The following is a 24,131-nucleotide window of genomic DNA, read 5'->3' as shown; positions in this document are numbered from 1 at the left end:
AAAAACCTCATCAGGACCCGGCGACTTATTTTGCTTCAGTCTATCTGCTTCACAACCATTTCACTAGTGACTGTGATGTTACATAATTTATCTTCATCAGGAAGTAAATAATTGTTGATGGTGAAAGTGTTCCTTTTTTGAGGGGGGGGGGTCACTCTGACTTGATGGGAAACAGTCGAGTTGTTGAATATATATATATATATATATATATATATATATATATATATATATATATATATATATATATATATATATATATATATATATATATATATATATATATATATATAATGTGTGTGTGTGTTAATGAAAGTTAAATGGAAGGTGTGAAGGCTATTTACGGTTTATTGCTACGAATCATTGATTAAAATTTAATTTTAGCCGCTACCTAAGCCACTCCAAATCCTCCACTGCTGTCTTTTTCACAGTGCCAGCGAGACACCAATTAATTTTCAAGATTTTTTTTTCTGTGAAATGATTTTGTTCTCATTCTGGGCTCATTTGACGAGTGGATGATTGAGCGCTCCAGGACACTCAAACTTGTTGCTGGGAGTTGATGGCTAGCGAGAACTGTTCTGTAGTGGCGAGTGTTGCCTGGGGAATGGTGGTAGTGGTGGTAGTAGTGGTATGGTGATGGTGGTATGGTGGTAGTGGTGGTATTACTGGTATTTTTATAATGGTAGTGGTATGGTGGAGTGAAGAAGTACGTCGAGGATCCACCAGTATTGATCATGACAACCATAAATTATCATGCCACAACCCAAGAAATGCCCACAATTCTATAATGTTTTCTTGTAAGAATTCACCAGAAAGAGAGAATCTCTGTCTCTCTGTCTTTCTCTCTCTCTCTGTGTTTTACAAGGTTATGTTAAGGGTTGTTAACTTTATCTACAAGAACTGTTACCTACATCAGCTCATTTGAAAGCCTTTTTATTGTTAAGAGATGTACAGGTAGGGGACAGGATGAAGTTGGAGCCATTTACTGAATTACTGGTTGTGACGTAATCTATCGGGAACTGTTGTAATTTTCTTGTTGACTCCGATCATTTATCTATCAGGAATTTTTTAGTTATTAATTATGAAAGTTAAATAATATTTTCACGGGCATTTCTATTTCTTTGTTTACGTTTCTCTCTCTCTCTCTCTCTCTCTCTCTCTCTCTCTCTCTCTCTCTTTCTCTCTCTCTCTCTCTCTCTCTCTCTCTCTCTCTCTCTCTCTCTCTCTCTCTCTCTCTCTCTCTCTCTCTCTCTCTCTCTCTCTCTCTCTCTCTCTCACACACACACACACACACGCCAGGAGCTCGGACTCGACCCCCGCAACCTCAACTAGGTGAGTACACACACACACACACACACACACACACAGTAGAGACCAGCGAAGAGACGAGGCCAGGAGCTGTGACTCGACCCCTGCAACTACAAATAAGTGAGTACACACAACACGGGCAACACAAAAAAATACAAACTTGGAACCCCATAACAAAGCAGCAATTAAATACAGCAGCCCTGTGCAATATTACTGCCTATCATCATGCCTTTGTACTGTCCAGCTACACTGTAAGGCGATACAGTGATCAACGGCTAAGTGGAAGCCAGATTACAATGGATTATTATTATTATTACAATCAAGGGGGAAGCGCTAAACCCGGAGGATTATACAGCGCCTGGGGGGGGATGTGGAAGGCATTCAGGCTTAATTTGGGGAACTGGAGCACAGATCCAATTCCCTAAATCAAGAGCCCCTCACCAACATCAAGGAACCTTCCTTGAGGGGAGATTACAATGGAAGAACTACTGTAGTCATCTGACCAGGATTCTGCGACATCCAGCATCATTAAATAACATCAATACAGTGTTTGATCTCTTCAAGACTAATGTCTATATTAACTTAGTGGTACGAAATATATATATACTTTAAGTTGATTCCTATGTATGTATATATGTCGTTCCGAATAGGTAAAATTGGTCAATTAGCAAGAATTCATTTAAAATTAAGTCCTTTCTAAAATTTTCCCTTATACGTTTAATATATATGTTTTCATTTATGTTAATGTAAAAATTAATAATTTTGTACCAAAAGCACCCTAGAAAACTTACCTAACCTTATTATAACAAGCACAATTTAATTTAGCCTAATCCAGCTAAATATATTTTAGATAAGTTTACAATAATTCAATAAACAAACACAATGAAATATATTTTTTCTTTAGGTTCAGAATGATTTTTTGCGAAATTATTGCAAACAAAAAATTTTCACTTGCCTTATTCGGCAAGAAGAGCGTTGCTATTTAAGCCAAAATTGCAAGTTTTACCTATTCGGGTGGCTTAGCGCTTCTTTTTGATTATAATAGTAATAATTTACCTATTCGGCACGTATATATATATATATATATATATATATATATATATATATATATATATATATATATATATATATATATATATATATATATATATTATAATGGTCCAAGTCAGACCGAAACGTCATCCTAAGTTTCATTCTTCTGTTTCAGTCACGGTATTATTCCCTTTATTCTTTGTGACTCTTGAAGGAGAGACGAGTCTTGTACCTGTTCTTGTCTCTTATGTACACCAGTGTTGAATTTTCCTCTCCCACCCACAACACAGATGGTCAGGCTTCCTGAAGCTGCGCTCTACACGGTTGCTTTATATCTGAAAGCCTTTGTTTACGTATTGGTCCAGACCATGTGCTGAAGTGTTCCAGACCATGTGCTGAAGTGTTCCAGAGCTGGAGTGTTCCAGCACATGCGTCATGAAACACTTATCCTGTTTCCTGACTCTAACCTAACTGAACATGCCCAGTGATAGGGCAGTGAGAGTGAAATAGATTAGCTAACAACCAGTTTAACAGTATTTTTAACCAGTATTTTTAATATAGATGATTGTGTTATAAATAGTAGTGAAATATATACATGTAGTAGTTTAAGTTACTATATGTATGTGTATGTACTCAATAAAATTATAAACTGCGATGGTACTGCTTTGTTTTGTATAATGGAGCTGGTGGCAGGTATGAGACTGTCAGTCTGTACAGTCACCATGATCACACGTCCCATCAACTTGCACAAGTTTCTTAAGTCAAGTGTTTTACACCTTCAGCATAGTTTATAATTGCTGAGGCGCCTGTAGGGACCTCGGGGAAGTTTTAGGAGAGTTTTGATAATCATTTACTTGGATTTTCAAGTGCTTGGTTTAGAGAGCATGTCATTTCAATATTTATTGGGAAGCTGTAGAATCATAAGGGTCAGTCATCGCTTTGGAAATGCAAGGCAGTACATGTTTGATCAGAAAAAAGTAGACAGCTCCATTGCCTGTGATGAAACACTTTACAGAGTGAAATAATAGAATAACACATAAATGTAATGTGGTTAGGTTCAAGAAGAATGTAGCTCTAGTTCCTTGGAACAAGAACCTTTCAGAGGGCCAAATGACTGTGGGTACTCACCAGCACGGAGATGAGGAGTCGTTATCAGTGGATACAGAGGACCAGGAGCTCTTCCTCGAGCATGGGGAGGGGGCAGGCAGCCAGTCCATCTCGCCAGGGGGCACCGCCCCCCCTATACTTTGTGTCCGGTAGTTCTTGGCGAGAGTGGCACTCCAAGGGTCACTGTTACTCGAGGTTAACTTGGGTGACTTAGGTGCTGAGGGTGAGGTCTGTGCTGAGCGAGGAGGTATGCGGGTGCTGTATGGCTGGCATCCTGTGCTCATGGGCGTCTGTGGGGAGCTGCACCTCCGCCCACATCTCATACCCATGGAGAGGAAGCTAGTGGGGGTCTGCAGCCCCTGCTGGGGGGGCAGGAACCCCGGTGGGTTGCGGAGGAGGGAGTGGACACCCGTGGAGTGAAGGATAGCAGTGTGAGTGCCACGGGGTGTGTGGGGGCTGACACCACTGAAGGTGTTACAAGGCACTGAGGGGGAGCAGAAAGGTAGACACTGTACACCCCCTCCATTACTGCCACTGGCACTGGCACTGTGGCTCACCTGGATGCCACGAGGGATCATCTTCAGCTTAATAGGACGCAAAGGATCTGTCAGGAAGAGAAGAAATACATAAGAGGATTGTATTTTAATTAAGTGGATATAATAACCTCATACAGTCTCTACATGACTTATGTGAGGCATTTAGGTTCGGTCTAAGGACAGGATAAATCCAATTCCTTGAATCGAGAGCCCTTGACAGGGATCAAGGCACCTCCCTTGAGGAGATGCTTAAGACAAATTATTATTATAATCAAGGAGGAAGCGCTAAATCCGGAGGATTATACAGCGCCTGGGGGGGGATGGGGAAGGCATTCAGGCTTAAATAGGGAACTGGAGCACAGATCCAATTCCCTAAATGAAGAGCCTCTCACCAACATCAAGGAACCTTCCTTGAGGGTACAAAATATTGACACATTGGACACACAAGACTCAGCAGCAGCAGCAGCAGCAGCAGCAGCAACAGCAGCAGCAGCAGCAGCAGCAGCAACAGCAGCAGCAGCAGCAGCAGCAGCAGCAGCAACAGCAGCAGCAGCAGCAGCAGCAGCAGCAGCAACGTTGAATTAGTGATATTTTGCTAACACAGTGAGCTTTATCAAGGTAGAAAATACAGAAACGTGTCCAAAATAAAAGTTCTTCATGTATTACAGAGACACTTTTATTCATTGTGCTATAAAAGAAGTGAAGATATCGAAGGAAAATAAGTCATGGACGCCATCTTCAGGGTTACCAGCCAGGGGAGCTGTCAACATTACACTTTGATAAACTACAATACTCACTGGATGGAGATACCTCCCACTTCGGTAAACCAGAACACCCACTTGAAATGGACTTCTACCACTTTGACAAAACCAAAGACCCATTTCAAGGGGACTTGTACCCCCACCCTTCCTTTATTTTTAAATCTGAAGGCCCACCTGTCAGAGATGTGATTCAGACAAGACCGCAACATTAGGAGATCTTCCACTCTGCCAAAATTGGAAGATCCATCTGCAAATAACCTCTGCCTGTCTGCCCATAACTCATTTGAAAGTTACTACCAGCGCTTTGACATAAAAACACCACCACCCACCTGAGGGAGATCTCTTCACGCCGGCATCACTGTACACGGAGCTGTCAGCTGTCTCCCGAACATTCTCTTCACTACCTCTGCGACCCACTGCTGTTACATACTTGTTTCCCACTTGGTTCCTGCTGGTGGTGTGAGTGTGACCAGTTGTTGCTGCGTTCCCCCCGCTGTCCCATTGTGGATCCGAGTCACTCTTCAGTAAGTGGTACTTGTCTTTTTTGATCTGCAAGAGAGAGAGAGAAGAGAGGATTTAGGTTGTGGAACTGGGAGTGTGTAGATGTTATACTGGATGACTAACACAACAGGTGGGGTTCAAACCTTATAGCAAATGAGTCCTTAAACTAGCAAGAAAGTGTGCTATTTACTAGTCAACTCAGTCGCGTTATTACGATTTCGCGAGTCGTGTGAGTCATACCAGATGACTGTACAGTTTAAAGAATTAGGCACATGTACAACATCTGGGTATGTTTATATGTAGACGTTTCAATATCCAGTGGCTTTATTAACACAATGGAAACACAAAATTAAGAATGTAGAAATATCTACAAAAGATGACTTAATCTTGAAGATTCAGAATCTTCAAGACTACGGTGATCTTCACCAGCTACAACACTGAGGGACTGATTACCTCATCTTCTGTATATAGTTCTACATTCTTCACATTATGTCCTTGTATTGATAAAGTCACTGGATGGCGATACGTCTACAAATAAAGATACCCAGATGTTGCACCTGTGTCTAATTCTTTATCTTGTCGGTGTTGTGTACCATTCATGTACAACTATATGTAAATGGTATACAGCACCTGATAGACACTCAAACTCACAACCTGATAGACACTCAAACCTCATCACCTGATAGACACTCAAACTCACAACCTGATAGACACTCAAACCTCATCACCTGATAGACACTCAAATTCACAACCTGATAGACACTCAAACCTCATCACCTGATAGACACTCAAACCTCATCACCTGATAGACACTCAAGATGGTGAGGTTTGAGTGGCTTGTGTCTAGGAGTAAAAGCCTCTTATGTGGGAGTGAAACCACTCTGCCCCACAGGGTTCCACTCTTCCCCACAGGGTTCCACGCTTCCCCCACAAGATGCCGCTCTTCCCACAGGATGCCACTCTCCTCCCCCCCCCCGGGTGCCACTTCCCACAGGGAGGCCTCCCTAAGACCCCAGCATCACTCATCATAAAAGACAGAAAGAATTGTGGATACAAGATTGCAGAAAGTGCAAAAGTTGAAAATAAATTGCAAATTGATTTGTGCAATACGAGAGTCAGTTGATGGCCACAGTATCAAGTTGACAGTGATAGTTGTGGATAGTTAGCAGTGATAATAAACAATCATAGTTAACTATCACTGTTAATTATGTCTTATTCATCAACAAGTCAGTATTATTTACCATTAATATAAGGAGGGGGAGAGACGAGAAGTGAGAAGGGGGAGAGATGAGAGGGGAGAGGGATGAGAGTGGGAAAAAGAGAGGGGAAGTTTGCTAAACGCAATATCCAACAGCAAGATTATATTACATTATCTCTCTATCTCTCTATCTCTCTCTCTCTTTCTCTATCTCTCTTTATCTCTCTCTTTATCTTTCTCTCTCTCTCTCTCTCTCTCTCTCTCTCTCTCTCTCTCTCTCTCTCTCTCTCTCTCTCTCTCTCTCTCTCTCTCTCTCTCTCTCTCTCTCTCTCTCTCTCCCTCTCTCTCTCCCTCTCTCAAAAATAATACAATTAAAGAAAGGTAGTTAATACCACTAACAAGATGAAATGTAATATCTACTCAGTTTAAGGATCAGGTACACAAATATTAATCATGATTCACCAGTGATAGTTAAAAAGCAGCGACAGTGACAAGGAATTGTATTATTAAAATCATGGGGGAGCGTTAAACCCGGACTGATTATACAGCACCTGTCAGGGGGGGGGGGGAGATGGAAGGTATTCAGACTTAATTCATGGAACTGGAGCACAGATCCAATTCCTTGGATTAAGAGCCCCTCGTCCACCAGAGTGAAGGAACCTTCCTCGAAGGGAGAATGAATAATAATAATAATAATAATAATTATTATTATTATTATTATTATTCTCTACGTAGTAAAGAATTTGGGTCATTATCACCATTAGTTTTTTTCCCCTAAAGGCAACTGTGGTTTAGGGAAAGCAGCGTGGCAGGGAAATATCACCCCAGCTGGCAGGGAAATATCACCCCAGCTGGCAGGGAAATATCACCCCAGCTGGCAGGGAAATATCACCCCAGCTGGCAGGGAAATATCACCCCAGCTGGCAGGGAAATATCACCCCAGCTGGCAGGGAAATATCACCCCAGCTGGCAGGGAAATATCACCCCAGCTGGCAGGGAAATATCACCCCAGCTGGCAGGGAAATATCACCCCAGCTGGCAGGGAAATATCACCCCAGCTGGCAGGGAAATATCACCCCAGCTGACAGGGAAATATCACCCCAGCTGGCAGGGAAATATCACCCCAGCTGGCAGGGAAATATCACCCCAGCTGGCAGGGAAATATCACCCCAGCTGACAGGGAAATATCACCCCAGCTGGCAGGGAAATATCACCCCAGCTGGCAGGGAAATATCACCCCAGCTGGCAGGGAAATATCACCCCAGCTGGCAGGGAAATATCACCCCAGCTGGCAGGGAAATATCACCCCAGCTGGCAGGGAAATATCACCCCAGCTGGCAGGGAAATATCACCCCAGCTGGCAGGGAAATATCACCCCAGCTGGCAGGGAAATATCACCCCAGCTGGCAGGGAAATATCACCCCAGCTGGCAGGGAAATATCACCCCAGCTGACAGGGAAATATCACCCCAGCTGGCAGGGAAATATCACCCCAGCTGGTAGGGAAATATCACCCCAGCTGGCAGGGAAATATCACCCCAGCTGGCAGGGAAATATCACCCCAGCTGGCAGGGAAATATCACCCCAGCTGGCAGGGAAATATCACCCCAGCTGGCAGGGAAATATCACCCCAGCTGGCAGGGAAATATCACCCCAGCTGGCAGGGAAATATCACCCCAGCTGGCAGGGAAATATCACCCCAGCTGGCAGGGAAATATCACCCCAGCTGGCAGGGAAATATCACCCCAGCTGGCAGGGAAATATCACCCCAGCTGACAGGGAAATATCACCCCAGCTGGCAGGGAAATATCACCCCAGCTGGCAGGGAAATATCACCCCACCTGGCAGGGAAATATCACCCCAGCTGGCAGGGAAATATCACCCCAGCTGGCAGGGAAATATCACCCCAGCTGGCAGGGAAATATCACCCCAGCTGGCAGAGAAATATCACCCCAGCTGACAGGGAAATATCACCCCAGCTGGCAGGGAAATATCACCCCAGCTGGCAGGGAAATATCACCCCAGCTGGCAGGGAAATATCACCCCAGCTGGCAGGGAAATATCACCCCAGCTGGCAGGGAAATATCACCCCAGCTGGCAGGGAAATATCACCCCAGCTGGCAGGGAAATATCACCCCAGCTGGCAGGGAAATATCACCCGAGCTGACAGGGAAATATCACCCCAGCTGCCAGGGAAATTTCACCCCAGCTGACAGGGAAATATCACCCCAGCTGGCAGGGAAATATCACCCCAGCTGGCAGGGAAATATCACCCCAGCTGGCAGGGAAATTTCAAACCGCACGCAGGGATTTTTTGGGTAGCGGGGATATGCCCATGTTGCCTTGAAGGGAAACTTTTTAAGTTATGACAGGGACAACAATTTGTTAAGTTAACAAGGCAAGAAGTTCCAAGGTGGGGAAATTTCAATTTTTTTCCCTATCTAGACTCTTTGTATGTCTATTTCTCGCTCTCTCTCTCTCTTTTTTTTACACAGGGTTTGACAAGGTTAAGGATCCCTAGCTTTATTGACAGCTATTTACAGGTTAAGGATTCCTAACTTTATTGGCAAGCTAAGAGCTGTTACCTACATCAGCTCATTTGAAAGCATTTTTATTGTTATGAGACATACAAGTAGGGAACAGGATGAAGTTGGAGCCATCTGTGGGCCAGCATTTTCATTTGATCAACTTACTTTATCTCGTTGACATCATTATGCTGTACGAATGTGTTCCATACTCGAGTCATCCTGGGTATGTATGATCTCAGATGGAGTGATGTTCTGGAGAAGGGTACAGCCAGAGTGAAGTTGCTGCTTTCTGCCCGTCTTGTGGCATAAAAGCTTGTTTCATGCTGTCCTCGAAGTGGATCCAAGTGTGGTATTTTGACAATATTGGCCTTGTACATAACAGTAATTCCACCCACATCCCTCCTATGTTGAAGGCTCTGCTGAAATGACAGATCTATCCAGGATGGGTCCAGGCGAGAGATGAGACGTCTTGCTCTGTTCTCTACTCTGTCAAGCAGTCGCAGATGAGAGGGGGGGACAGGCAAACCAAGAAAGTGGAGCATACTCAAGGTGTGAGCGTACTTGTGCCTCGTACAGGATCTTGCAACCCCTACTGTCAAGCAGATGCGAGATACGGCGAAGTGCTGTAAGCTTCCTGGCTGCCTTGTTTGCAAGATTTACAACATGGTTCTTCATGGTTAGTTTGGAGTCAAATTTCACCCCAAGGATATCAACTTCTTCTCCAGGTGCCAACATAGTCCCATTCATCCTTACTACTGCACCAGCATTACCATCATGGTGCCTAGAGACGATCATCATTTGCGTTTTCTCAGGTGCAAATGTTACTTGCCATCTATTTCCCCAAGCTGATATAGCTCTCAGCTGGTGATTGATGTAGCTTAGAGCAGCTGGCATTTCTTCTCTTGGATAAGTGAATGTCAGTGTACAGTCGTCTGCATATGCATGTGATTCTGGGATGAGATGAAGAAGGTCGTTGAAGTAGACATTCCATAACAGTGGACCCAGCACACTTCCTTGTGGAACGCTTGCCCCAATAGGATGCCTTGCTGATTCCGTTCCATTGAGAACTACACTTAGAAATCTACCATGAAGGTAATCACTGAGGAGACAGCGTAGAGCCTGCAATTCCCAGTGCTTGAAGTTTTGCTAAGAGGCCCTGGTGCCACACCCGGTCGAAAGCGCCAGCAATGTCCAGTGCTACCACACAGCTGACTTTGGATTCATCCAGTGACTGGTGCCACTTAGTGGAGAGGTTTAACAACAGATCAGCAGCAGAGTAACCTTTCCTGAAGCCATATTGACGATCACAAAGTAGTGAGTGGTAGTCAAAAAAATCTGTCATTTGTCTTGAGATTATTGTCTCAAGGATCTTACCAGTGATTGACAGGAGTGACACTGGTCTGTAGTTGCTGATTTCTGCTCTGCTCTTCTTTTTGTGAACAGGGACTACATTTGCCTCTTTCCATGGAGAGGGCCATTTACACTGTACTAGGCAGTGCTGAAAGATGCGAGTTAGAGGTGCTGCTAGCTGGTCTGCACATCTTCTCAACAATCTTGGGCTCAACTTGTCTGGGCCCACAGCCTTTTCTTGGTCAAGTGATTTAAGAAGGAAATGCACCTCCTCCTGCCTTATTGTCACCACTGACAGTTTTGACACAGTTCTTGCAGCTAGCCAAGGAGGGTCCCTTGCTGGATCAGGAACTTGCATTTTGGTAGCAAAGTGTTCAGCAAAGAGGTCCGCCTTCTCTTGACTACTAGTAGAGGTGGTCCCATCCTGTCGATTTAGAGGTGGAATAAGTTCATCAGGCAGATAACCTTGTCTGTCCTTGACCAGGGACCACCAGGTTTTGGAGCCTACCCTACCTGATGCTAACTTTCTTTTAGTGTCCACCTCCCATTTAGCAATGGCCCACTTTTGAACATCACCCATATGCCTACAGGCTTGCATGTGCAAGTTCCTGTTATAGGTGGTAGGATGTCTCTTATACCTTCGCCATGCTTTGTACTTAGCAGTAGCAGCCTCTCTACAACGAAAGCCAAACCAAGGCTGATCTGTAGGCTTTGTCACATATTGCCGGTGAGGAATGTGTTCTTGTTGCAGATTAAGGATGTGTCCAGTGAAGGCTTTCACTTGGTTGTCAACATCCCCCTGGAGAAGAGCATTCCAGTCTCTCTCTCTCTCTCTCTCTCTCTCTCTCTCTCTCTCTCTCTCTCTCTCTCTCTCTCTCTCTCTCTCTCTCTCTCTCTCTCTCTTCCTCTCTTCCTTCACAACCTCCACTCCTTGTGCTTAAACGGACGGAGGATCGAGACGTCAATGAGAGAGAGAGAGAGAGAGAGAGAGAGAGAGAGAGAGAGAGAGAGAGAGAGAGAGAGAGAGAGAGAGAAACCGGTGAAAGTAAGATTGAGGAAAGGAATTAGGATGGATTATTAAAGGAAGGGAGATAGGGAAGGAATATGAAAAACTGAAGGTAGAGAGAACAGAGCAACAGGAGCAGTAGAAACAACAGGAGTAAAAGGTACAACAGGAGCAATAGAAACAGGAGTAACAGAGCAGTAGAAACAGGGGTAACAGGTACAACAGGAGCAACAAACAGGAATAACGGGAACAATGGAAACAGGATTAACAGGAACGACAGAAACAGAAGTAACAAGCAATAGAAACAACAAAAGTAACAGGTGCAACAGGAGCAATAGAAACAGGAGTAACAGAAACAGTAACATAACCAGAGTAATGAAGACTGAAATAACATGAGCAACAGCAGAAACGGGAAGAACAGCAAGAGGAACAGGGACAACAGGAGCAACGGTAACATTACCCATTTATCTACCATTAGTAACCATTTATCTACTATTAATACCACTTATGTACCATCAGTAACCATTTATCTACTATTAATACCATTTATCTATCATCAGTAACCATTTATCTACTATTAATACCATTTATCTATCATCAGTAACCATTTATCTACTATTAATACCATTTATCTATCATCAGTAACCATTTATCTACTATTAATACCATTTATCTATCATCAGTAACCATTTATCTACTATTAATACCATTTATGTACCATTAGTAACCATTTATCTACTATTAATACCATTTATGTACCATTAGTAACCATTTATCTACTATTAATACCATTTATGTACCATTAGTAACCATTTATCTACTATTAATACCATTTATGTACCATCAATACCGTTTATCTATCATCAGTAACCATTTATCTATCATCAACTATTAATCTGTCATCAGTACCATTATCTATCGACCATTAATCTACCATCAAGTAAACATTTATCTGCCATCAATAACCATTTAAATTGAAATATATAAATACATTAAAAATACAACAAATACACTAAACAAATTGACCACATTATTGTAGGATTAGAAAAAATAATAAAATTTGTTTAAATGTGCTAATTATAAATTATTGCACATTATAAATTATTTCTAATTATTAATTACAATTTAACTTACTTGGGTTAAATGGTATTCAATTCTAACAGGTTAATTATTAAAAAAAAGTCGAAGATTTATGAAAAAAAATATCCAAAATATCAATATCCATCAGGAGAGGAAAGTCACTTTTTCGTTAAGTATCGTTCAGGTCTTGACTGCATCTTGACCTTTTTTTCGTTCTTAAGAACTCCAGTCGCAATGATGAGCACCAATGCCCTGGATAAATGCTTTATAATTTTCTTGCTGTTGGGTCTAGCTTCTACTCTATTTTTTTCCTTTCTCTGTAATTCTTTTTCTCTCCCCCATCTATTCTTCAATTATCCCCACTTCCTTCCCCCTTCATCCCTAGTGGGTCCTTCCCTGTGAGTCCCTTCTGTTCTGTTCAACGCTCTAGTTCACTTATAATGGCGATGGTTAGTGCCTCAGTGAACGCTACTCTGTGGATCACCAGCTGGTCGATCTTGTGTACAAACGCATAAAGATAAAGGAAATAAACGATGATTATGGAGAAATTTCATTTTTAAGTGCCTATTTCCGACCTGCAACACGTCATTGACAAGTTAAAAAATGTGTATTTTTCATTGTTAGACGATACTCTTCATTGCATTCGAACAATTGCGTGGAAATCGTGATATATATATATATATATATATATATATATATATATATATATATATATATATATATATATATATATATATATATATATATATATAATCGAGAGAGAGAGCGCCTCTGCTCTTCAGTACGGTCATTGATGGTTTACCGAGCCTCTCCTCTTCAGTACGGTCATTGATGATTTAGAGAGCCTCTCCACTTTAGTATCTACAAAGGTTAGAGTGCAGTCACCTGGATAGACATGGACTTACCTGGATGAGGCTCAGTAGTTGTTGAAGTTGACGCTTCATAACAAGAATAATAAACACGCTGGATCTTATTTGGGCATTATAGGGCAGGTTAATAACTGACGCCGTATCTTGTTTTGGATTCTAAGGGCTGCTGACAGTTTACTCCGTATCTTCCCGTTGGTGGTAGAATACAAAGGCAAGTGATAATTATCACTTGTCAACAACCAAAATGCTTCCGAGACCAAAGTAGTAATTTCCAACTAATTTTAGGTCACTGATAATGAATATCATGGCTAAAATTGTTAGTTCTACTTTTCAGTATACACCTACGTGTCACAACAGGTTCCAGCAGTGTGTTTCTTACCACAGTCTGACTGATCTTCAGTATTGTTCCAGCAGCCATAGAAGGTGGTTTTGATGTGCAAGTTTATACTTTGAGGTGAAAGGTTTGGGATGTTCTTAGCCAAACATGGCGGATACACCAAGTACTGCTGCTTTCAATGTGAACGGGACAGCCGTGCAAGAGGTTCCCACTACATCAGGAGAGACTGGCTACCTCGTCAATCATTGGAACCTGGGATGAAAAATGTTCAACATCCACCTCTCATTGAACCAAACAAAATTCTGCTACCACCACTACACATAAAACTGAGGCTCATGAAAAACTTTGTAAAAGCTATGGACAAATCCGGTCAGGGATTTAAATATTTAACATAAAAATCCCCCTCACTGAGCGACGCTAAGATAAGAGAGGGAATCTTCAATGGTCCTCAGATTCGAGAGCTTCTTAAAAAGGGTGACTTTGAATCAGACCTTCATGGGTAGGAGAAAGCTGCTTCGGAATCATTCAAGTTAGTGGCGAAGGGATTTCTGGGAAACAGAAGGGAAGGCAACTATGAAGAATTGGTGGAAAACCTCATCAAAGCTTACAAGAACATGGCATGTAACATGTCACTTAAAATCCACTTTTTGGACTCACATTTAGACTTTTCCAGTGAACTGTGGGGCAGTTAGTGACGAACATGGTGAAAGGTTTCACTAAGATACTTCAACTATGGAAAAATGGTACCATGGCAAATGGGGCACAAGAATGTTTGCAGATTATTGCTGGACATTAGCAAGAAATGATTTTTCAGCCCACTATAAGTGTCAAGCAAAAAGTCAGAGAGTAGGTACTGATTGGAGTTTCGAACATACTGACACATATTGTACTTTATAATAAAATAATCAAATAATACATGTCTCGTATCTTTAAACCTATAACTAATAAGCATTTTTCAAGATATTTCGATTCAGGACATGAAAATACATAAGAATTAACTAATCTCATTTAAGAAGCATACAACGTGTCAAAAATTGTTCAACAGTGTAAATGACGCCATATCTGTTTGGGAATTATAGGGCCGCTGATAATTTATGCCATATCTTGTTTAGGATTCAAAAGGCAGCTGATAGCTTACGTAGTATCTTCCAGTTGATGGGATATAGGGCTAGTGATAATTGACGCCGTATCTTGCTTGGGATTTATAGGACTACTAACAGCTTAAACCGTATAGAGCTCTAAGAATGGTCCTGGTTTTCCTCCGGACGATAATTAATTTGTGAAGGAATTAACCACGTTATATGGTCGGCTTTTAGAGGAACAAGGTAAAGAGACAGGCAAAATGGACGGTTAAAGACTTTTATTTGCATACTAAATATGTAGATTTGAACACGCTTGTGTTATACGTGTGTGTGTGTGTGTGTGTGTGTGTGTGGGTGTGAGGGAGTGTATGAGTGTGAGGGGTGTGTGGGGGTGAGGGGGCGCTGACCCCCAAAACCCCTTCCAGGCATTCTCCAGGGACTGCGTGTGAGAAAGTGTGGGTGTGTGAGGAGTGAGGGGGTGAGGGCGTGTTTGGGAATGTGAGGAGGGTGAGGGCGTGTGAGGGGTTTGAGGGAGGGGGTGATGGCGTGTGTGGGAGTGTGAGGGGTGTCTGAGGGGGTGTGGGGGGTGTCTATCATTTATTAAAAGTTTTACGTTGCTTTATTCTTAGCAAATAGAACACAAAGAGTAATATTAACCAGAGTAAAGTCTGATGCAGCTACAGTGAAAAGCTCTGTTCCACAAGGCACAGTACTTGCTCCCATCCTGTTGCTCATCCTCATATCTGACATAGAGATGTAAACCACAGCTCCGTGTCTTCCTTGGCAGATGATTCCCGAATTACCATGACAGTGTCCTCCATCGAAGACACTGCAAAACTCCAATCAAATCTTCAAATGGATCACTGAAAGCAATATGAAGCTCAATGAAGAGAAATTTCAACTACTCAGATATGGAAAACTTGAGGAAATTAAAACTGTATCAGGGTATACAACAAATTCTAACCATACAATAGAACGAGAAAGTAATGTGAAGGACCTGGGAGTGATAATGTCAGAGGATCTCACATTTAAAGACCACAACAATGTTTATACCGCATCTGCTAGATAAATGATAGGATGGATAATGAGAACCTTCAAAACTAGGGACGCCAAGCCCACGATTCTCTTCACATCGCCTGTTCTCTCTTGGCTTGAATACTGCTGTACACTAACTGCCTCCTTCAAGGGAGGCGAAATTGCTGACCTGGAGAGTGTACAAAGAACTTTCACGGTACACACATGTACGATAAGGCACCTAAATTACTGGTAACGGTTGAAGTCCCTTGATGTGTACTCCCTGGAATGCAGGCGAGAGAGATACATGATAATATACACTTGGAAAATCCTAGAGGGATTAATACCAAACTTGCACACGAAAATCACTCCCTATGAAAGCAAAAGACTCGGCAGGAGATGCAACATTCCCCCAATGAAAACAGGGGCGCCACTAGTACGCTAAGAGACAACACAGTAAGTGTCAGGGGCCCAAGACTGTTCAACTGCCCAGCATACATAAGTGGGATTACTAACAGACCCCTGGCTGTCTTCAAGAAGGAGCTGAACAGGCACCTAGAGTCAGTACCTGATCAGGCCGGGCTGTGGTTCGTACGTTGGTTTACGTGCGGCCATGCAGTAACAGCCTGATTGATCAGACCCTGATTCACTACGAAGCCTGGTCTCAGACCGGGCTGCGGGGGTGTTGGCCTCCGAAACCTTCTCCAGGTATACTCCGGGTATTCTCCAGGTATACTCCAGGTATATTGCTCTTTATCGTCCCTGCGCTGTATTTTTCTCAATGATATCTGTTTATCTCTTTCCACATTTGTCTCCTCCCTTTATTACTCTCCCTTTATTATTCTTTCATTGTCTGACCGTCTTTTTCCCCATGTAATTCTCTCTTCCATCCTCTCCTGTCATTTATTGCATATCTCATTTCTGGCTCTTCATTATATCACACTTTATTACTTTTATTTAATATTTCCTGTATTCTTTCCCCCACTTATTGCATCTTCTATCTCTCACTCTCTTTGTCTCTTATGTGTTTACATCTCTCTCTTACCTAAAGCTCCTTTTCTTTCTCATTTCTTCTCCCCAAATCTCCCCTCTCGCTCCGTTCATATAGTCTATTGCACCTGAATCTTCATTTTTGGTCCAGTATGTTGTTATCTTCCCTGTGGTCCTAAAGACCCAGTAGTGGCTGGTCCAAGACTGTGTAGTTGTGTTGGTGTCCTAATAATCTTGTGTTGGTGTCCTACTAATCCTTATTTCTACTTAGTACATAATTCAATCTTAATAGAGTTAGTTGAGATTATTGGACATTTTGGTGCCCCGGGTAATGAACAGGCAGATGTAGAGGCGAAGGCTACTGTAGCCAGTTTTCTCTATGGCCGCCAAGTTAGTTTCACAACCACTGAACGTCTCCTTTGCGATGTTCGTCAAAAGTTTGTCTACAGTATGCGGATTATTTGTGCATTTCCTGGACAATCCTTCTCTCTATATGCAATCTCTATTTTCCTATCCTCTCTTACTCTATACCTACCTCCCTCTACCTCCATACCAACTCACCTATCTACCTCCCTTCCATGTTTGTGTTTCTTACCACAAGCAATTACGAGACTTTTCAGCATTGTTGATCCAAACACTGTTCAAATCCCTTCGAGTTTTCTTTGTTATTCAGAGGCAATTTTACAATTACTGAGCGAAGCCACCCAAGATCTGGTGGAAAATTCTGAAAGTGGAACAAGGTAATTGGAAAATAAGTTTTGTGGTGTTTGTTTTGTGTGTGTACTCACCTAATTGTGGTTGCAGGATTCGAGACTCAGCTCCTGGCCCCGCCTCTTCACTGATCGCTACTAGGCCCTCTCCCTCTCTGCTTCCTGAGCTTTGTCATACCTCTTCTTAAAACTATGTATGGTTCCTGCCTCCACTACTTCACTTGCTAGGCTATTCCACTTCCTGACGACTCTATGACTGAAGAAATACTTCCTAACGTCCCTGTGACTCGTCTGAGTCTTCAGCTTCCAGTTGTGACCCCTTGTTTCTGTGTCCCATCTCTGGGACATCCTATCTCTGTCCACCTTGTCTATTCCACGCAGTATCTTGTATGTCGTTATCATGTCTCCCCTGACCCTTCTGTCCTCCAGTGTCGTCAGTCCGATTTCCCTCAACCTTTCCTCGTACGACATTCCCCTGAGCTCTGGGACTAGCCTTGTTGCAAACCTTTGTACTTTCTCTAACTTCTTGACGTGCTTGACCAGGTGTGGGTTCCAGACTGGTGCTGCATACTCCAGTATGGGCCTAACATACACAGTGTACAGTGTCTTGAACGATTCCTTATTAAGATATCGGAACGCTATTCTCAGGTTTGCCAGGCGCCCGTATGCTGCAGCAGTTATTTGGTTGATGTGTGCCTCCGGTGATGTGCTCGGTGTTATGGTCACCCCGAGGTCTTTCTCCCTGAGTTAGGTCTGTAGTCTTTGTCCACCTAGCCTATACTCTATTTGTGTATCGTTCCAGTCACGGTATTGTGCCTTTTTTGTTATTTAGCCTATACTCTGTCTGCAGTCTTCTTTGCCCCTCCCCAATCTTCATGACTTTGCATTTGGCAGGGTTGAATTCGAGAAGCCAGTTTCTGGACCACATGTCCAGCCTGTCCAGGTCTCTTTGCAGTCCTGCCTCATCCTCATCCGATTTAATTTTTCTCATCAGCTTCACATCATCTGCGAATAGGGACACTTCAGAATCTATTCCTTCCATCATGTTCGCATATATCAAAAAATATATCAAAAATAGCACTGGTCCTAAAACTGACCCCTGTGGGACCCCGCTCGTCACTGGCGCCCACTGTGATACCTCTTCACGTACCATGACTCGTTGTTGCCTCCCTGTCAGGTATTCCCTGTGTGTGTGTGTGTGTGTGTGTGTGTGTGTGTGTGTGTGTGTGTGTGTGTGTGTGTGTGTGTACGATGTAACCCGGCCTATTAATACCTATTTTTAAAGCTCCATGCAGAGTTCACTGCAACTCTTACATTAAAGAAGTACTTCCTAACACTCCTGTGGTTCAAAATGTTTAATATGCAGCTGTACCCTCCTGTTCTTGTCATGTTCCTGGTTAAAGACCTTATCCATATATTTCCCATTTATGACTCATAGTATTTTGTATGTAATCATATCTGCTCTTGTTATTTGCTTCTCTGGCAGAACGAGAACTAATTCTTGCATTCTCTTTTTGTAGTTCATTTACCTCTGCTCAGAGAATGGTGCACTTGGGGAATGACGCACTTGTAGATTCTCTCGGGTTTCAGTATACGTTTTGATGTGTTTAAAGTCATACCATTTGGAATGCAAAATGCACCATTAATATTTCACTGCCTTGTAATGCTGGTTACAAATGGATTTCCGGCAGTGATGAAAATAGGTTTGAAAGTGGTACATGCTTGGGCTCAAGAAGTGGTCATACTTATCAAGTACTTGCTTTGGATGATTCCTATTGAAGGTTCCTGAAACCCATTCTTAATAATTATCCCTTTACCAGGCAGGCAAGCTTAAACTTTGTTGCTGATATTACTGTGTTTATATGTGGATTAGGAGACGGGTTTGGTGTGAAAATTATTCCCAGATATTTTTACCTCTTTGTGTTAATTCCCCTCTCCTCTGGTTTTTTCTCCTCCATCCCCCAGAAAATTGTACTTGTTTTTGGCTGCATTTTCCATTTCCATAGTTGTCTTTGCTAGAGACAAACTTATTTCCTCTCATTCCTGAACTCTATTTTGCAATCTTTTATCCTGATGAGTAAGACTCATGTGTAACACTTGGGTATCTTTATTGATGATATGTTTTGCCTGTACAGCAAACTTCTTCGGTCGAATACAGAGGTGAGTGTAATACAGGAGAGAGAGAGTGGAAGTGCAGAGGTTTGATTCATTCTCTCCAGTTTGTATTTTCACTAGTTTGGTATCATCTGCAAACAAGAATATAGTTTTATATTGTCTCCAAATGAGGATGTACGAGAGCTAACTGGTTAACCCAGCTTGTTCACGCATGTGTAAGTGGCGTTGTGTATGTGGCGTTGTGTATGTGGCGTTGTGTATGTGGCGTTGTGTATGTGGTGTTGTGTATGTGGTGTTGTGTATTTGGTGTTGTGTATTTGGTGTTGTGTATTTGGCGTTGTGTATGTGTTGTATATGTGGTGTCATGTGTCTGGTGTCATGTATCTGGTGTCATGTATTCGGTGTCATGTATCCGGTGTCGTGAATATGCTAATGGTATACAATACCGACAAGTTGATAAGACCCTTGTGAAACAAGGTATCCTTTTTTCGAAAGGTTTCGCCTACAAAGTAGGCTTCTTCATTCGAGTACAGAGGAGTCATTAGTAATAGAGACGATGTAATCCGTCCATCACTCTTGAAGACGTAGTTTTGAGGTGGTCAGTCCCTCAGCCTGGAGAAGAGTTTCGCTCCATAGTCTGGAACAGAGTTAAGTTGAAGCAGTTGAATGATTGATTCCTCAGGAACTGCGTCCTGATACTAGTCTTAATCCTAAGATGACCCGTCTGAGGATCTCTAAGAGATATCGATCTAATTCAGTGTTATGTGGCCCCGATCAGAGTCTTGCGTGTCACTGCCATCATTGTCTCTGGGCTCCTGTGTAAGGTGATCTGGTAAATTTCAAAATAAACACATGATCTCTGTTTTGTCCATGAATATATTCACAAAGGTCTTCACAATAGTTCTGAATGCCTTTTTGTTTTCGTCTGAGTCTCTCAGGTCGCATATGATACAGGCAAAGTACGTGATAATACGGAGTAATACGGGATGTCCTGGTCTGCTCTCTTGGGGTAGTGTTCCGAACTAGTGACTGTTGTGGTACTAGGGTTGATGCGTTGGCTGTGGTCTGTTTCTGCATCATGGGGCTCGTTGGCTGTCATTGTCGGGTGGGAGCCTGAGCAGAAGTATTGAAAACTGGCTGAACAAGAACGCCACTCCTTCGCTTATGCTTCCTCAGCTTCCTTTGTCACTGTGGCCAGGAAAGTGGCCTTGTATTCCATGTTACTGTAGCCTTCTCTGGATGAGGCTACTGCTCAGGTGGTGAGGGCTCTGTTTGATGCTGGAGGCTGAACAACTGGTGTTTTTCATACTGTCTTGACACAGTGGAGCCTCTCCGAGCACTGCAGGTTTCAAGCATGATGTTTCTTGCTGCATTTCGGACATTGAGGTTTCGTAGCTTCACCTCTCTACAGTTTACCCAAGCAGTCCTTGGTTGGGTGCTACAGATGCCGCATATTTCCTTAAACTGACATCGGGTGCTTAGGTGGTTGTACCTGTGTCACCTGCTGCACCTCAAAGGTTCTGGATTGTACGTTCTAACCTGGTAGTCTCCCCAGCAACTGGGATCCAGTTGAGCTGGAAGAGGTTCTTTTTGTTGGATCAAGACCTGCCTCGTAGGTACGTTACCGTCCTTCTTGTCTCGAAGCCGCTCAACTTTCAAGATATTTTTGATAATGTGAACTGCATCGAGGAGCATGTGTAGCGGACAGCGCATTTATACGACTTCTGTCTCCCACTCAATGGGTTTGAGTTCTGTAAGAACGAGTGGCGATTCGATGTCGTTCACCTTCCGCAGTACATCATAGGACTGTTTTGGGGAGTGAGAATAAACTCTCAGATTTGGGGACACTGATATCTGCAGACAGAGTTTTCTCTCAAGGTGAATTATAGCAGCATACAGGGTGTCATGGTGTCCTTGGTTGATGAATCTGAATTTGTTGCCTAGGGATATTTTAGCATGACTGATCTGCAACGAAACGCTGTGCCTCCCCATGGACTTTCAAGATGGTACTTCCTGCCAGCCTTCGCCATACAGTATTTCTGTGGAAGGGATGGGCATTCTTTGTCCATATCTATCTCACTTGTATCGCTGTCCCAAGACTCCAGTGAGTGGTCTCCCAGCTTCTTCGTCAGAACTGCACCCCACATTTCCAAATCCGAATCCAAGGACTCAACCTAGAACTCTCCTTAGAGATCCTCAGACGGGTCATCTTAGGATTAAGACCAGTGTCAGGACGCATTTCCTGACGAATCAGTCAATTGCTTCAACTTAACATTGTTCCAGACTATGGAACGAATTTCTCCAGGCTGAGGGACTGACCACCTCAAAACTACGTCTTCAAGGGTGATGGACTGATTACATCGTCTCTACAACTCTACTGCTTCTGCTGCCTCTGTACTCGACTGAAGAAGCCTACTGCGTAGGCGAAACGTTTCGAAATAAAGATACCTAACTGTTGCACATGTGTCTTACTTATCACATGGAGTCATGTATCTGGTGTCGTATAATCTCGTGTCATGTATCCTCTGGTGTCGTGTACATGGTGTCATGTATCCTATGGTGTCATGTATCCTCTGGTGTCCTGTACATGGTGGCATGTATCCTATGGTGTCATGTATCCTCTGGTCTGCACATGATGTCATGTATCCTATGGTGTCATGTATCCTCTGGTGTCCTGTACATGATGTCATGTATCCTCTGGTGTCCTGTACATGGTGTCATGTATCCTCTGGTGTCCTGTACATGGTGGCATGTATCCTATGGTGTCATGTATTCTCTGGTCTCCTGCACATGGTGTCATGTATCCTATGGTGTCATGTCTCCTATCGTGTCCTGTACATGGTGTCATGTATCCTGGGTGTCACTGTATCCTCGCTGACAGTGTCACTCAACAAGGGTGCCAGAGAGAGCCAAGTCCACCACTGCCTCAGCTTTAAAGCCGGATGACCATTAAGCTGCCAGTGACGCTGAAGATGCCACGAGTCCATGAAATAAGTACAACTGTGCCGGATAAACCAGCAGGAACTCGTGGATGCACACGGGCAAGCACTCGTGGATGCACTTGTGAAATGATGCACTTGGGGAATGACGCACTTGGGGAATAATGAACTCGTGGAATGACGCACTTGGGGAATAACGCACTTGTAGAACGACGCACTTGAATGACGTACTTGGGGAATAAGGCACTTGTGGAATGACGCACTTGAATGATGCAGTCGTGGAATGACGCACTTTTGTATTGGCCCACTTGTGGAATGATGCACTTGTGGAATGATGCACTTGTGGAATGACGCACTTGTGATATGATGCACTTGTGGAATGACGCACTTGTGGAATGATGCACTTGTGGAATAACGCACTTGTGGAATGATGCACTTGTGGAATGACGCACTTGTGGAATGATGCACTTGTGGAATGACGCACTTGTGGAATGACGCACTTGTGGAATGACGCACTTGAATGATGCAGTCGTGGAATGACGCACTTTTGTATTTGCCCACTTGTGGAATGACGCACTTGTGGAATGTAGACAGCCTGTACTGTCTGCACAGACAGCCCATGCTGTCTGCCAGCTTAGTTCACATTTCGCGCACTAAGGTGCTGCCCTCTGTAGCCAGGCCTCTCGGTAGGCACGCCAGCCTGTCTGCCCTTGCCTCGCACTCACTCACACAGCGGTCTAGCAGGAAGACAGAAGGCCTACTCCTAGCTCTCTCTCGTGGGATGGCCCTGCCCGGGCCATGGGCACAACACAAGCCTGTGTACCCACCACGACTTAATAAACTAAGAAGCCTCCGAAGAAGACGTATCATTTACTCCCCGCTACCAGAACACCAAATAATCATTCGTTATAGGAATGATGCACTTGGGGAATGATGCACTTGTGGAATAATGCACTTGGGGAATGATGCACTTGTGGAATGATGCACTTGGAGAATGACGTACTTGGGGAATGACAGCATAGGTATCTCCCTTTCTCTTCTACCTGGAGGGTATTCCAAGGGTCAACGCCCCCGCGAGCCGGTCCATGATCAGGCTTCGTGGTGGATTAGGGCCTGATCAACCAGGTTGTTACTGTTGGCCGCAGGTAGTCCAACATAGGAACCACAGCCCGGCTGATCGTAAGGATAGGTATTCCTCTTTCACTTAAGGATAGGTATCCTTTCAGGTATGGATAGGCATACTGTTTCCCCTCAGATTAGGATGATTAACCAATCTCTCCATGTTATGTTTGTCCCCTGTCAAGGATAGACAGCCCCTGTTTATCCTTGACAGGGGCTGTCTATCCTAGATAGGGGCTGTCTATCCTTGCCAGGGACTGTTATAACTGTCATAGGCAGACAGCTCCCCTGTTAAGTATACAGCTCCTGTCGAGGATAGGCAGCCTTCCTGTCACGGATAGACAGCCTCCCTGTCAACCTGGGGACTGACAAACACTCGTGGTTGTTCAATATTCTGGCTGTTGGTGGTAATTACCAAGCAACAAGTGTCCACAGTCGTGACCCTGGTCCACCAGCCCTCACCAATTTATTACCCGCAACGTTTCGCCCCACACAACTGACACCTTTATTACCAATAATGGCAGAATTGTCGAAATGTTAGGTAAATGGACAC

The 24,131-nt window shown here is 43.5% G+C and overlaps 1 protein-coding gene across 1 annotated transcript in view; it reads right to left on the bottom strand.

The window, feature by feature from the left end:
• Positions 1 to 3,448: 3,448 nt before the first annotated feature.
• LOC138852583 (uncharacterized) overlaps positions 3,449 to 24,131 on the bottom strand; it is an 88,606-nt gene continuing 67,923 nt past the window's right edge. The window contains exons 2-3 of the mRNA XM_070084191.1: positions 5,071 to 5,290; positions 3,449 to 4,048 (exon numbers count right to left, since the gene is read on the bottom strand). Coding sequence (XP_069940292.1) covers positions 3,462 to 4,048; positions 5,071 to 5,290 — 807 coding nt within the window. The 3' untranslated portion in view covers positions 3,449 to 3,461. The remainder of the gene's footprint in view (positions 4,049 to 5,070; positions 5,291 to 24,131) is intronic.

The sequence above is a fragment of the Cherax quadricarinatus genome, chromosome 11 (assembly GCF_038502225.1).
Source record: "Cherax quadricarinatus isolate ZL_2023a chromosome 11, ASM3850222v1, whole genome shotgun sequence".
Lineage (NCBI taxonomy): Eukaryota > Metazoa > Arthropoda > Malacostraca > Decapoda > Parastacidae > Cherax > Cherax quadricarinatus.
Note: the sequence above shows the minus strand (reverse complement) of the source record. Positions and strands in the feature narration are given on the sequence as shown.